This window comes from Euprymna scolopes, chromosome 25 (assembly GCF_053919585.1).
Source record: "Euprymna scolopes isolate OS-2025 chromosome 25, ASM5391958v1, whole genome shotgun sequence".
In the NCBI taxonomy this organism is placed as follows: Eukaryota; Metazoa; Mollusca; class Cephalopoda; order Sepiida; family Sepiolidae; genus Euprymna; species Euprymna scolopes.
In genome coordinates this window covers 62,187,353-62,202,092 of record NC_136506.1, presented here as the reverse complement: position 1 = coordinate 62,202,092, position 14,740 = coordinate 62,187,353, and the positions used below count along the sequence as shown (strand labels likewise).

Sequence of the window (14,740 nt, the reverse complement as noted above, 5' to 3'; positions counted from 1 at the left end):
GACATACATATATATATATATATATATTCATAAGAACAAGTTATTTGTTTCAAAACGCTGACATTGGATTATGCTAACGAGTTTCAAATAATGATTACCATTAATGCATAAAGAAAATTTTAAATATTTGTTTACCACAAAATTGTGGTCAAGCTACTGTCTGTAGTTAGACACTTATACCCGTTGTATATGTTAGCAACTGATGATACTTCTTAGATATGCTATGTTTGTTGTTTAGATTTTTTTACCATTAGCTTAATCGTGATTCTGTTCATAATCATTTTTGCCACTGTACTTTAAGATGTTACCCTTATTATGTTCAATTTGTTGTTAACAAAGAAACAACATTGCTTCTTAAAATAAAAAAGGCTTTTGTTTTTTCGCTAGATTTGTACCCAGACAAAATAAAATCCTTTTGTATTAACAACTTTGTCATCAGATACCTTTAAGTTTAAGCCAAGTAAAATTGTGAGAAAAAATTTGTGAATCCAATTCAAGTTGTAATCTCAATCTGGCATTTTTCAATCCCTATTTTTATTAAGTCATGCGCACTTGATTCCAGTTTCTGCTAATGTGTTACTCAAAAGAATAATCTGTTCTTTCACTTTAATGTGGACAAATTTGTAACTTGTTCTAAAACATTTGGCATTCAAACAAGTTTAATTCAGCCTTCAGCTATTCAATAGTTAATTCAGTCTTAGAAGTTAAATCTAACTTATCCTTCAAGAGATACATAACCAAAAAAGATAGTATAATAAATTTTGTGAATTCTTTGGTTTGTTCCTGTTTCAAATATAAAGGCTGACAAAATTTGATAAAATATTTATGAAAATCTTTATTTTTTTTGATTGAAGAACTTAATAACCCATCATCATGTATGTTTCATTTGCTCTCTTAAAATACTAGCCCAGTCTAAAAGTATAAAGACCACCTGACCTCCTAGGGATGTTGGATGACTTTGTGGTACAATATCTTCACGAAACCAAGTTGGCCGATGGTTTTGTGATCACCGCGTTTTGACTGGTCTTTCTGTTTCCTTCCACGCCCACGTTGCTTTAAGATCCGTAGAAAGAAGAGACGAGTACAGTCCAGTCGACGAAGGTTGAATTTGTTGCTGGAGGGAAGAAAAGTTGCCAAGCAAACAAAAGAAAACATCAGAAAGCATTTGTTATAAACAATAACAACGTTTATTAACACAATCTTCAACAAACACCACGGAATGGGAGTGATTGTGGTTGACTGTCGGAATAAAGTTTTCTTAGGAAATCTTAACTGCAATTAGACAGCATTAATGATGAAGAACGGAGCGGCAACAAAAAACAAACCAACTCGATTTTTTGCTTTGGGTATCCTCTATTTATTGGCCCTTGAACAATCAGTGTCTGGTTAGCCTCTGATTGGTTTTAGATAATCGGACAATTAGTTGCAGTTATTGGGAGGGGCTATACGGAGCAGTTTTGTGATTAGTTGATGAATGATGTATAGCTGCCCAGTCCTTGTGCCAAACTTGTACTCAATTCCAAGTTATGCTGACCTAAAGTGTTTGCCAACTTAGAAATATATTTATTGTTTATAATTTTGAAAATTATGATCTTCAGCAGGTGCAAACACCTGCACTTTGTTTTGTTTTAGTTTTATAGGTTTTTGCTCGAGTCACAATCTCTTTGCATTTAAAATGTTGGATTCCCAAAACGAATTTTACTTACAAAATTATATAAGGTCCATACACCTGCAGATGGTTTTTGTTTTATTGACAGTTTTATAGGTTAATCCTGTTCTTGCTCGGGTCACCATCTTTTTGCACTCAATGACTGTTTATTACACTTGGTTCTTAAAAAATGTTGGCTACCCAAACGAATTTTATACTGTTCAATAAAACAATTATCATAATTTAATTAATTATTATTTAATTAACTTCGCCAGTCAACTTTTTGACTCTTAACTAAAAGTGTCATAACTTGTGCTTAAAGTTTGATTAAAGTGAAGCTGGGTTTCGTGGAAGCAGCCTGTCTCATTCCAATCAGCCTGATCCAATGGTAGTACAGGGTTGAGACAGGTGGGATGCAGGAGTTGCCAGAAGTGTTGACATCCTCCGACATACAACGCCAAATGATCATCCATTTGGTATCTAAATCAAAATCTTCCTTTATGATTTTAGAAGCAACCGAAGGAGAACTGATAACAAAAGTGTGTTCCTTAAAAAAGAGAACATATTTTCAAACATCAAACCTAAAATGGTCAAGAAACTAAATAATGGCACACTTCTAGTGGAAGTAGAAAGCCAAAAACATATAATAGAAATCTTTAAATGGAGACTTTTCGACAACCAAAAAGTAAAAATCTACCCCCCTCCCACACACACACACACAAAATGGTGAATACCAGTAAACGAGTGGTCAGGAGTTCAGAATTATACCTGTGCTCCTTGGAAGAAACCAAAACTAACTTGAGAAACCAAAATGTTATTGATATAAAAAGAATCCAAATTAAAAGATATGGTGAAACTATTGATACAAACTCTTACATCCTTACTTTTAACACCCTAAATTAACAGCAAATCCCAACTAACATCAAAATAGAGTGTGAAAAAATAAACACTGAACCATGCATACCAAACCTCCTCATGTGTTACAACTGCCAAAGGTACGGACACCATTGAGACTGGGGCACATACTCTCCAGTATACATGTGGTGTGGAGAAAACAAGATCCATACAGATTGCCAAAAGGAGCCAAAATGTACTAACTGCCAAAAAGGCCATAGTGCAAACACAAAAAAATACAACAAATGGAAGAAAGAGAAAGAAATTGCTAAAATAAAATATACCAAAATATAACCTTCCAAGAAACTTGTAACCTAATCAAAAATACAAGATACTCTGAAAAAAAACAAAGCAAACATACAGCATACCACTGGATTAACTAACCAAACAACAAAAGCAAACCTATCCAAACATCAAACCAGAAGACATTATGAAATTACTCAATGAAATAAGGGAACTAATGGAAGAGTTTTAAAAAAATTACAAAACAAATCAACATTGAAAATAAAGATTACAAAACTGAACAAAACTCCCAAACCAAAACTCAACTCAAAAGACCTATAAAACCCCAAAGTGCTACAACATCCATAAAAACAACCCCTCTCACCGAAAAAAAGACGCTAAAAAGCGTCCATGAAGGAAAAAGAAACAAACCACCAACCAACAAAGAAGTTAAAACCAAAATAAACAGACTACGCTCAACTTCCAGACCAAGAATCAATTCAAAACAGATTTGAGGAAATAGACACAGAAAATCAGACACCAACGACAAACAAAATTTAAAATAAATACATAAAATCAAACCATAATATAAAAAATCATCCAATAGAACTGCCAGGGTCTAAAACCGAACATAAATGACCTATTACTTCTTTATAACAAACCATCAACCATATGTCTCCAAGAAACTTTTAAAAACTGAAGATAAAATAAATATAAAAAGCTATAAACAATACAATCACATCCACAATACCCAACAGAGTGCCTCTGGAGGAGTATTTATCCTTATTAGAAATAATATCCCTCAAAGCAAAATAGATCTAAAAACTAATATTCTAACCATTGTTACAGCAGGCACGCTACGCAGAACTATAAATATCTGCATTATGTACATCCCACCTCAGGATCCAATAAATGAAACAGAGCTAAACAAAATAATAAATCAATTACCCAAGCCCTTCTTACTGTTAGATGACTTTAATAGTCACAGCGATATATGGGGATCTGCATATTTGGATAAGAAAAAAATCTTGACAAAATCATAAACAACAATGACTTGTGCATCTTAATAAATCCAACGCATACCTTCATCTCATTTCAGACATCTACTCAGTACTAGATCTATCATTGTGTGACCCCCACTATCTTCATGAACTACAATTGGAAGGTTCTAGAAGATTCATGACCATTTCCCAGTGGTTTTAACAAAGCTGAAAGAAACCAATAAACATCTCTCCCAATGGAAAATAAAGAGCAAATTGGGAGGAATATAAAAAAATGTCAACAAAACTCTCAGTGGAGGAAAACCTAAATAAATCTATGATATTTTTCTAAAACATTACGAGCCATTGCACATGAATGTATACCTAAAAGTAACAGAACTAACAAACAACAAAGGCCCTGGTGATGAATGTCAAAAAGCAATTCATCTACGTAAAGCTGCTTTATGAAAATTCAACTCCCAACCAACAAAGTACAGCAAAAAAGAGCAATAGCTCTCAATACAAAACCCCAAACAAGTGTGGAACATAAGGAAAATATTTGGCAAAAACTTACCCTCTCCTTTAACTCATCTCCTACAAAACAACATTAAAATAACAGAGACAAAAAAATATAGCAAATCTTCTTGCCAAAACTTTTCAAAACAATTCCTTCAGTAAAGATTAGTCAGTCCTTCCAAAAGACAAAATAAGATACAGAAAAAAGATAAACAAATTAAATTTCAACTCCAACAACAAAGAAGAATACAACTATCCTTTTACTAAAAATGAATTCTTAAAATCCATAAACGAAGCACATAATACAGCTACCGTGCGGATGAGATACATTATGAGTTTCTGAAACAACTTCCTCCCAAATCAATATCACATCTTTTAAACACTCAGCAAACTATGGTTCAAAGAAAAACTACCCAATAGTTGAAAACATGCTGTTGTGATCCCCATCCCTAAGCCTTAGAAAGACAGTTCAGATCCACAAAAATTTTAGACTAATTGCATTGATAAGTTGTCTCTGCACAACATTTAAAAGAATAAATAAATGACTGAACTGGTATCTGGAAACCAACGACTCAATTATTTTTTTTATGGGTGGTGAATTGTGCACTTTTCTTTAAGGAAGGATATTTTTTTTTTTTTTTAGTCACGTATATGTAGCTTACCAAGGAACTTTGTTTGGTGAGGAGCTTGCCACTTAGACTTAGCGTTATTGTTAGGGCTAAAGAAGGTTTTAAGAGGAGGCTTGCCAGTCATACTTAGGGTTAGAGAGAATATTAAGGGAGTTTTTTAAGAAGGCATTTGACCCCCATATTTACGGTTAGTGGGTCATAATTATTGGCTTTTGAAAATGTTATGTCTTAGATTTTGGACATCAAATTACTTTTAAATATGAAATTTATTTTTGTTTGTTGTAATTCTTAAGGGGTGTGAAACTTAACAAGAATTGTGACAAATAGACAAAAATAAATTTCATTTAAAACAAGCGACGTCTCTAACAGTAAACGTGACGTTTGGAAAACTTATTAAGTATTTTTGCCCACTTATTTAAATATCCAAAAACATTTTTTGCTAAAGCTAACAAATCGTTCACAAATTTTTGATAAATTTGGTTTTTATTTTCAATTACATTTCTTGTCTGAGTGACACATTATTTCATTAAATTTTCCAGTTTAAGACATTTTTTTTTTCTTCTCTACCTGGATTTCGGGCCAAGATCACAGTGTAGTATTCTGATGCGACACTTCGCATTTTTTGTCCTCTGTCAGTGAAGGAGAAATCCTTTATGACTGAGACAATTTTTATGTTTGTTTCTATCTAGATTGACCCTTTTTGGGAAGCTGGATTTTCCTCACATTAACTGACCTTGTGTCTGACTGTCCTCGTGGGAAGGCAAGTAAATAGGAACTTAACTAGAAACTGAGCACCTCCTACAAATATTTAAAATATGACGATTTTAGCAGAACCCCCTTGAAATCCATATTTATCCAAAGTGTTTTATCGTCCATGTGTATTGCTAATAACACTGTTCATCATGATTGTATTATGTTCATTTTTACATGGGCCTGTTGAATTTGTTTTGTATAATTTCCTTGAAGTTAAACTATATATATATATATATGTTTTAATCAAGCATTCTGTTATTCTTGTTGCCCATTTGCATCGCTTAAGGGTTGAATGAGGAAAAGATTATCTTGAACCAGACAACGTGTCTATGTTCAATTATTTTTTATCATGTGTTGTGAGTGACGCAAGATGAAAGCAACAATAAGCAGAGTCGATTGTTTCATGGCCTTTCCCAGCTCATAAGAATATGAATACTTTTTTCATTTTGTTCCTTTTCACTATTTTTCTCGTGAAATGTTTTCTCTTGTAAAACTTTTGTTGAATGAATTGGACAATTCTATGTATCATTATTCTGTTATTGTTGCATTTCTTAACCTTTTTCAAGATACAATTTAGTATTTTTGCTGACTGGGGGAGGAAAATTAAATTACCAAGGAACAAAACGATGGATTGAAGACACTTTAGAATCAGCAGGTAAGTTTTATTTTTATTCATACCATGCTCTTTTATTCCTAACATACTCTGGAATTAAAAAAATGAGCCTTCAACTAAACCTCGTTTATTTGTGATACCTTATAGTATGATGAACAATTTTAGATATTCAAGATTGAAAATAGATCAGAAATATGCTAAGTATATGTTGTCTCAACTGCTAACATAAATCATCAGGCTACTTTCTGAAAATAAAATTGAAATTGATATGGAAAAATGAAACTTGCAGCTTTCAAATTATGAGATGTAGAGTTCAACAAGTTAGTTGTGTCAGATTATTCAAATGACTCGTATTAATGACATTTTGAGCTTGATGTAAATGATTATATTTCATCTCTTCATCAGTTTTAGTTGATTTCCGTTTTAAAATCACTTTCTGATGCAATAACTTGTGTTTGTTAAAAACTTGTAGCCTCTGATCAAAGATTGATCAACTTTTAACTTTCTGTAGGTCTCGTCCACTGATTCAGGTTTATTTTTTACAAATATTGTGTAAATTTTTTTTTTTTTTTTCTATTTTAAAATGAAGAATTGAAAAAACATTTTATTTTATTTGAAAATTGTTTTTAATTTTTATTTTTTTAATTACTTTTTCAGTTTTGTTCCTTTTCATTATAATGTTAGAAGAAAAATTTATCTTGGTTTATTTCAAACAGTTTTATAATTAATTTCTTTAACTTTCAATATTTCTAACCTACAACTTTTTTTGTCATATCTTTGAAAAATCATTTATGCATTCCATGATAGATAAACTTACAACAATAACCAGATATGGTTCATTTGTTACCCATTTAACAAAATGTAAAGAAATGCAGTAAATTCATATCCATATATAGATTGCAAATCTAACCAGCGATAGGGATTCTTCTAGTAGATTTTAATAATAATCCAAAAAATAGAAAAAATATCAATCTTCAGATTGATTTACTAAAGAATAGTCTGGAATGGTCATCCCAGAACAGGTTAATAATAGCAAGACATTGTAGGATCTTTTAATAAGTGCAGGGGTGTTAGACCTCAAGTATTTCAAAAATCTGCAAAACATTTCTATGGTTAAAACTGAAAGATTAAACCTAATTGTTCTGTAAAGATTTTGCTGACTTATTTAAAAATTGACACTTTAAATGGTAACGTTTGGATAGAGAGGAATGTAGATGCTTTTTTTTTTATATAATTCTTTTTTAAATAAATACTTTAGAAACTATCTGGCATTGCTTGATTATCTATTTTTTACTCTTAGTTTATCATTTATAAATTTAAAAACTCTGAGTATCAGCAAGTATAGAGAAGAGTGTGCTGATTACAGGGAGAGGGAAGCTGACCACATATTCCTTCTCTAGAGTGTGAGGAAGGGGAAAAAATGAATACTAATTAAGAATTTGATATCTTACACTACATTATTTAAAAATAATTTGAGTCCTGTAGTTATTAATAGAGATGATGGTGAACATCCAAGATGTGTGAAAATTTAGTTTGAAGCGTTCATAGGACAGAAACGTTGAAAAATATTTTTTGAAAAGTGTTTATATAATAGTTATATAGTTTCATTCTTACCAGTTTCACCATAAATTAATTTTAATGCAAGTCTAATATTTCGTTTTTAGTGAATTACAATTACTTTCTTTAATCTGTTCTTTTTACCTTTTGTTAGTGGAAGGTTGAAATACATAGAAAATAAAGTCTTTTTATGTTTAGAAAAATGAGCTGCTGTGCCAGTTAATATTGTTTCCTATTTTAAAAATTGCTGGCCATACTTAAAACTTTATCGTTTGAAGCAGTTGTTGTTTAATGAATAAATCTAAGGTTATGAGATGCCAGCAGATGTCCATCCATTATGTAGTTTTGATGATTTGAATAAACAGTTAATAAACCAAAGTTCATTTTAGTAAAATTATCTCTTAACAGATGAATTACATTCAGTGAAATTCATATATTCAGAAAAGATTTAGAGAATAAATTTTGTCAACAAAAAATGTAAATTGTCTTCAATAAATCAAGAACAAGAATTCCAATAAAAATATGGTAGAGCCACAACTGGCTGTAATACACAAGAACACCTTTTATTTGATAAGGGCAAGAATTCGGGCCACAAAGCACATAAAAAGCATTTTTTTTTTTTTTAAGTATTATTCTGAAGTAAAAGAACTTTATCAATGATTTTTAGGATTTAGAACATTAATTTCAGAGGTTTTTAAATGCTAAAAAAAATATTGTTCAAATTCTGAAAAGCAACATAATTTTGTGCAGTTTAACTATTGATTTACTTTCCCTTAAAATAAAACGTAGAAACCATGTTCAGTTTCTATAAGTAATAAAATATTCCTACAAAATTTTATGTTCATATTGTAGTAGTTAGTGGGGCACAGATATATCATCTATTATTATACTTAAACTTTTCTGAATCATTCTTGAGTATTACAGCTTGTAATGGTTTTATCTTATTTTTATAAAGATGGCATTCTTGCTTTTTAGCAGAATTCTGCTTTTTAAATATTAACAAAATTTAATAAATTTGAAAAAAAATGAGGTTAAAAAATTTCAGTACGAAAATAAAAGGTACTGTAAATTAACCCACTTCTTTAAGTTGGTACTGTTTCAGATGTATTTAATGTAAACTGATGCTTCATTTTCAGATCATTCTAGCATTTTAGGGCAACTAATCAATTTTTTTGTTCTCTGATAGAAAATTGAGGGCAGCCATCCTAATCCTCTTGATTTCAGATTGTGTTGCCATTAATCACTCACATTCCTGTGTACTAAAACCGAGTTCATCAACGTTTGTTTGCCCAAGTACATTTTTTCTATGTACTTTTATGACACAAAATACATGTTAAAATATTCTTGAGTTGTATTTACAAAAAAATACATTTTAATTCTAATTCTCAAGATTCAATCCTTCTCTAATAAGTTTTAATGTACATTTTGAGCATTTTAACAGTTTCTTCCTTCCAACAAATTTAGATAGCATGTTCATACACACCATAAACATGTATTATAAATTAGATAGAAAAATAATAGATTGCTTCATTTCTATATTATCCATATGCATAATATAGAAGTAAAGAATTATTTTTATTTATGCAGGAAGAGTTTAACAGATCACAGTTAATGAATTTTTTTAATGTAATTAAGCTGAAATAAATAGTAGTAGTGATAGTTATGCTCCACTGACTCACAAATCTAGGATTATATCGATGGCCATTATTATTGCAACAAAATCTTGATACACAGGAAATAGTTATTGATTTTAAGTTTTAGTTTTTTACATTTGTTAAAACTAAAAAAAGGGTTTTGAATAATTTGATGCTGAAGTTTGCAAAGGGGGTGCTTATTGGTGAACTTTGAATGGTTTTAGTTTTTCAACTGTTTTTGCTTTGTTAATATTTTTTTTAACTTTTCAAATTATAGATAACAACCAACTGTTAGATGTAGCTTATGTGCTGTGCCTTGATACAATTGGTTCTGGTAATACACTCAATCTTCATGTGTCAAAACCACCTAGAGAAGATAGTGCAGGCGGATATTTCCTCAAGGTATCTTTTTTTTTTCTTCTCACATTGTTACTGTTGCATCACTATAGAAAATTAATGAAAAATATATTCATATAACTGTGTATATAGAAAGATAAATGGAAAAGTGGAGTAAGTGAAAAACACATCAATAGACTAATATTTTGTTTAACCTTTTGATCGGTCCAGAACACCCGGACCATATCATGGTTTTGGTCAATTTTGGGGCTAAAAGTAGTGAATTCTGTGACTTATCACGAAAATGCTTTAAGATACCAAAATGAAATGAAATATTCCCATGTTATCTCTAGGAAACTTGACTTATAGAATGTTCCTAAGCCCTATATTTTCTCATTCATTATACCTGGAAGCATTCTTTTCAACATAGACTCCACGTTCACAACACCAAGTTATAATCCTTGTGCCTTTGAAGCCTTCTTCCCACAAACACACATTTTTTGCTTTTTTGTCTGGAATAGTCACGCAGAAGTGCCATGCTATGAATCTGGCTTAGCCATTACCCAAACTTGGATAACTTTCTCTTTTCCTGGGCTCCTGGTAACCACCAATCAAGAACTCATTATTGATCATTTTCTTTTGCCATCGATGTTTGGATTCATCTTGTACATTACATACGTATTTGTCACAGTTCTGTTTATCAAATGGAAGAACACTTTCTTCCAGCACTTTACAGACTTCCTTTCTGCAGCATAGGTGTCAATCATTTGGTCAGAAACATCGACCCCCACCTATACTGGCATTGTACTCAGCTACTACAGAAGGAATAATTTTTTTTTTGTCATACTTGGTCCTCTCAATGATCTTTGCAGCAGCATGGGTTGAGCAAACAAATTTGCTTTTTGTCCATCCCAGAAACACCTAACATCTGGCGATTGCACACTGCGACCATGTCTCCTTTCACCTTCGGTTTCCTCTTGATATTCTCAGGTAAACCACAGCGATCAGCATAAAATCATTTTTCAGCATTTCTGTACTCAAAGGGATTCTTGTGTAGTAGTTATCAACCACCAAATGGTGGTGTTTACCATGATGATTTTGCAAGCGCTTATGACAAACATCAAATGGTTGCCCCTTCTGTAACACCTTCAGCCCTTATGTGTGACATATCCTGTTGTGCACGTAGCCAGTCTCTGAATCAGCAAGATTGTACTCCTTCAGTCCCCCACTGATGTTGCTTTTTGATGCAAATGTAGTTGACAAGGAAATGTCGGCCCTTGAAACCAATAATTGATTTATCAATTGATATTGTTTTTGACAGATTGTACACACTTTACCACTGTTGTCAGATAATCCAGGACTTTGCGGAACTTGTATTGCAGATCGTAGTTAGGGCGTGTTTGCAGTGACTCCTTCAATCTGTCAAAGGCATGTAGAAATCGAAGAATTAGATTGAATGTTGCCTCATGGTTTTTCGAAACGCAGGAACATCTTGTGAAAAATGCTTGGCCTCGGAAAATGATTTCATTGTGGGCAATTTGATAAGCCTCATGTTTAAACACAGTCCACTGAATGCACGCATTTTTCCAACAGTAACAAGCTTCCAAGACCACGTTTTGGAATGCTGCTGCAGCACCCCTGATTTGGCTCGACACCAGACAAAATAATTGTCTTATTTACTAAGAAGTTCCAGAGAGAATCAGTGTGATCAGGAATGGGCCTAAAGAAATGCTCAAAATATGTCACTGAAGAAGTAGTTGGTATTGGGGTCCAGGTTGGTTCTCAGTGGGCAGTGAAATCATGGAAGATTGGTGACTTGTCAGCCTGCAGATCTCTAATTGTTACCCATGGATCATTGGGGACATTATTCAGGGCAGGCTCGCACTGGAGCTGGCTGATCACTAACATCAGTATCTGAGACGTCAGCATCATTTCCGGATTGCGGCGAGTCAGAATCAGCAGGTTCAGAAATGTCATCAGTTTCATTCTCAGAATACTCAAAATCATTTCTTTCAACATAACTTCTACTCCTAGAATCATAATTGCCATCAGTTATTCAAAATATCTAGCACTTCCTCTACATTGAATAATAATCGCCAATTTCTCTGATGCGTCGGACTTCATTCACCAGAATTCATGGGTGCCGCCATTTTTTTCTCACAATGACATGAGCTCCCTCGCTCATCAGTAAAGTCACCGGACTATACTATTTTTCAGTGGGAATGTTGGTTACATACACATGAATGAAGCACATGGTAAAATGTCGTTACACTGCTAAGACAATAGACAACATTGTCGTTTGACCGACCTAAAGGTTAATAATCAAAATTTTGTCTAAGTGACTTGAGATATTTTTTTATGCCTCTTGTATAACCTTTCCCACTCTCTCCTTGCATGCCTATCACTCTCTCCTTTTCTTTCTTTCTTCATATTTGTCTCCTGTTCAAAAGATATCAAAAATATAATTTCTTATTCACTTTTTACTTTTACATGTTGTATTTACATAAATGGAAAATTAAAATTTGTTGCATTTTGAATTGATGCAGTAATTATTTAAGGAATGGTTAATAATCCATACTCTGAAACCAGTGTCTGATCATGGAAAGGTGCTAGGCTCCTCTACATTAAACTGAACTTGTGTTGCATCCTACTCAGACAATACAAAGTGTTAACAAGAAATAGCTAGTCAAAAGTTGTGATTCAAAAATTCTTCCAGTGATCCTTTGCAGTCATTTTGCTGAAAGCACTCCTGTATATTGATTACAAATGAATATGGCTTATTGTTAAATAGTGAAATGATTTTGATGAACAGAGATAAGTGAATTGTCAAAGGATCAGAAGTTTAAATGTTACATGCATGAGCAAACGGGTGGAAGATGAGAAATGAAAGTTGGAACCAAGGAGTGGAAGACATAATTCCTTTACAGGTGAAATAAATAAACAAAACATAACTCTTAACAAAAAAATGCACTCTCGTTCATTCACTCAAGATAAAATAACATAAAACCTGATTTTAATTAAATATACTTAATGACAAATTGGCCACAGACTATTAAAAAGTACTGACTAAAGACATATCTAACTCAACAAAACACATCTAATGGACCAGCCAAATAAGCCTTTTAGAGACTTTTTATTAATAACTAGCAGGATTTGTTAACTAGCACCGTAAATTATTTGACAGACAAAGAAATTATAAAAACTGGCATGAATTTAGTCAGATAAAAACTGATGCAAAAATAATAAAAATGAAAATTTTTCTGGATTTATTTCAACCTTTGAGTGTAATTATGTGTTTTATGTAAATACAGTTTTTATTTGTTTGTCTGTCAACAAATGAATCGTTCACACTAATAGTAAATATTTAAAAAAAAAAAAAAAAAAAAAAAAAATATAATAAAAAGTCCCCCCCCCAAAAAAAAAACAAACGAAACAAAAAAGAAAATAGGAATGTGTAAGGGTTGAAAAGATGCTTCAAAATCAAAAAATAAATAATGGAACCCGTGCGTTCGTTTCTGCTTTGTTGATTGTTTTATCTGTATGTTGGAGTAGTTTAAACTACGCTGGTTATTGTATTGTAAAAATACCCGGCAGTTCAGGAGGGTTGTTTTTTGTGTGTGCCTATTCACCCCAATCCAGGCTTGGTGCCACTTTGACGTAGGGGGTTACTATCTGAGACATAATTGCAGAAATACTATGTATTGAGTTGAGTAGCAAGATGTCTGTTTACATTACACATTTTTTAGTGTTACTATCGAGTGGCCTCGCGATTAGTTAGACAGAGGGTAGGGGGTTAAGTGTGGGCAAATGAACAGCAATAAAAATACCTTAGTATGGAAGGATTTCTCTATTGAGTGAGTACAGAAAAGATGCAATGTAGTATAAGAGCAGTAATCATATTTTTCTAACGTAAACACTTTGTTCGATGCCACCCCCCACCCCAAAAATAGTTGCAAGAAAATAGCATTTAAAATCGCCATGGTAAGACTGGTTTGGGGGGGGGAGGCTGGCTGAGCTGAGCTGAGCTGGGCTGGGCTGGGCTGGGGGTGTTTATTACCGAAACCCAGTATTAACATGAGTTTTTTTTTTTTTTTTTGGGGGGGGGGGTATTCTGAAAAAAAAAAAGAAAATGAGTTTATGTTGGTGGTTGGGTTATACTATGCTATAAGCAAAAAATAATGCTAGTTAATTTTTGGGTGCTCGTGCACTTATTCAAATGCACTGTTTTTAAATAGTATTTTCAAGTTAGTTTTATGATCTTTTTTATTAAATTGTTTAGTGAAAGTACAGAATAGTTACAAGACACCATCCTCTGCCCATGTTAAGAATGACTTTCTAAATTTTATTATTTCAGCACGGTTCAATAAGTGCATAATTAGCAAGATTTAAACATTTTTTTTATGGGAAGTGGAAATTGTTAGGTGAAAGTACCGGAAAAGTTTGTATCCGGAAAATGTGCAAATCAATTTTATGCAAAGAAATTGTTGTACAACTGAACAGCCCCTCTACCACCACCATCACCAAAAATACATTTGCTCTACAGGAAAGAATATAGAAGGATTTAATCTCCACTGAACGGAGACAAATAACAGATAAATATAACGTAAAAAATTTAGTTAGCTAATTTGACGCAGGAAGACCTTGTTATTTGACTGTAATTGTACATTAGCATAGAGAGCGTTTACTTATTAATTCGGTTTGTACTTAATATTTAGGTCATGACACGAGTAGAAAGTAGTGTGGAAATGTACGAGGCATTTAGAAAAGGGCCAGAAAGTGTTATGAAAATAATTTATTCTTGTTATTGGTTGTGTCGGCCTAAAAACAAATGTAAATAAAATCTGTTGCTGATCTTGTTTTTAGAGAGAGAAAGTTGAAGATCTAGAACGCACCAATGTAATGAGCGGAGGAAAACGCATCATTGCAATGCCATGTTCGAATGGTAGGTTATTGTTCGC

General features: G+C 32.6%; 1 protein-coding gene across 1 annotated transcript in view; it reads left to right on the top strand.

Annotated features, from left to right (window-relative positions):
• The window catches only part of LOC145247392 (BOS complex subunit NCLN-like), a 74,098-nt gene that overhangs the window by 35,617 nt on the left and 23,741 nt on the right, over window positions 1-14,740 (top strand). Inside the window, exons 7-8 of the mRNA XM_080109096.1 lie at window positions 6,209-6,297; window positions 9,724-9,848. Of these exons, the coding sequence (XP_079965222.1) occupies window positions 6,209-6,297; window positions 9,724-9,848 (214 nt within the window). The remainder of the gene's footprint in view (window positions 1-6,208; window positions 6,298-9,723; window positions 9,849-14,740) is intronic.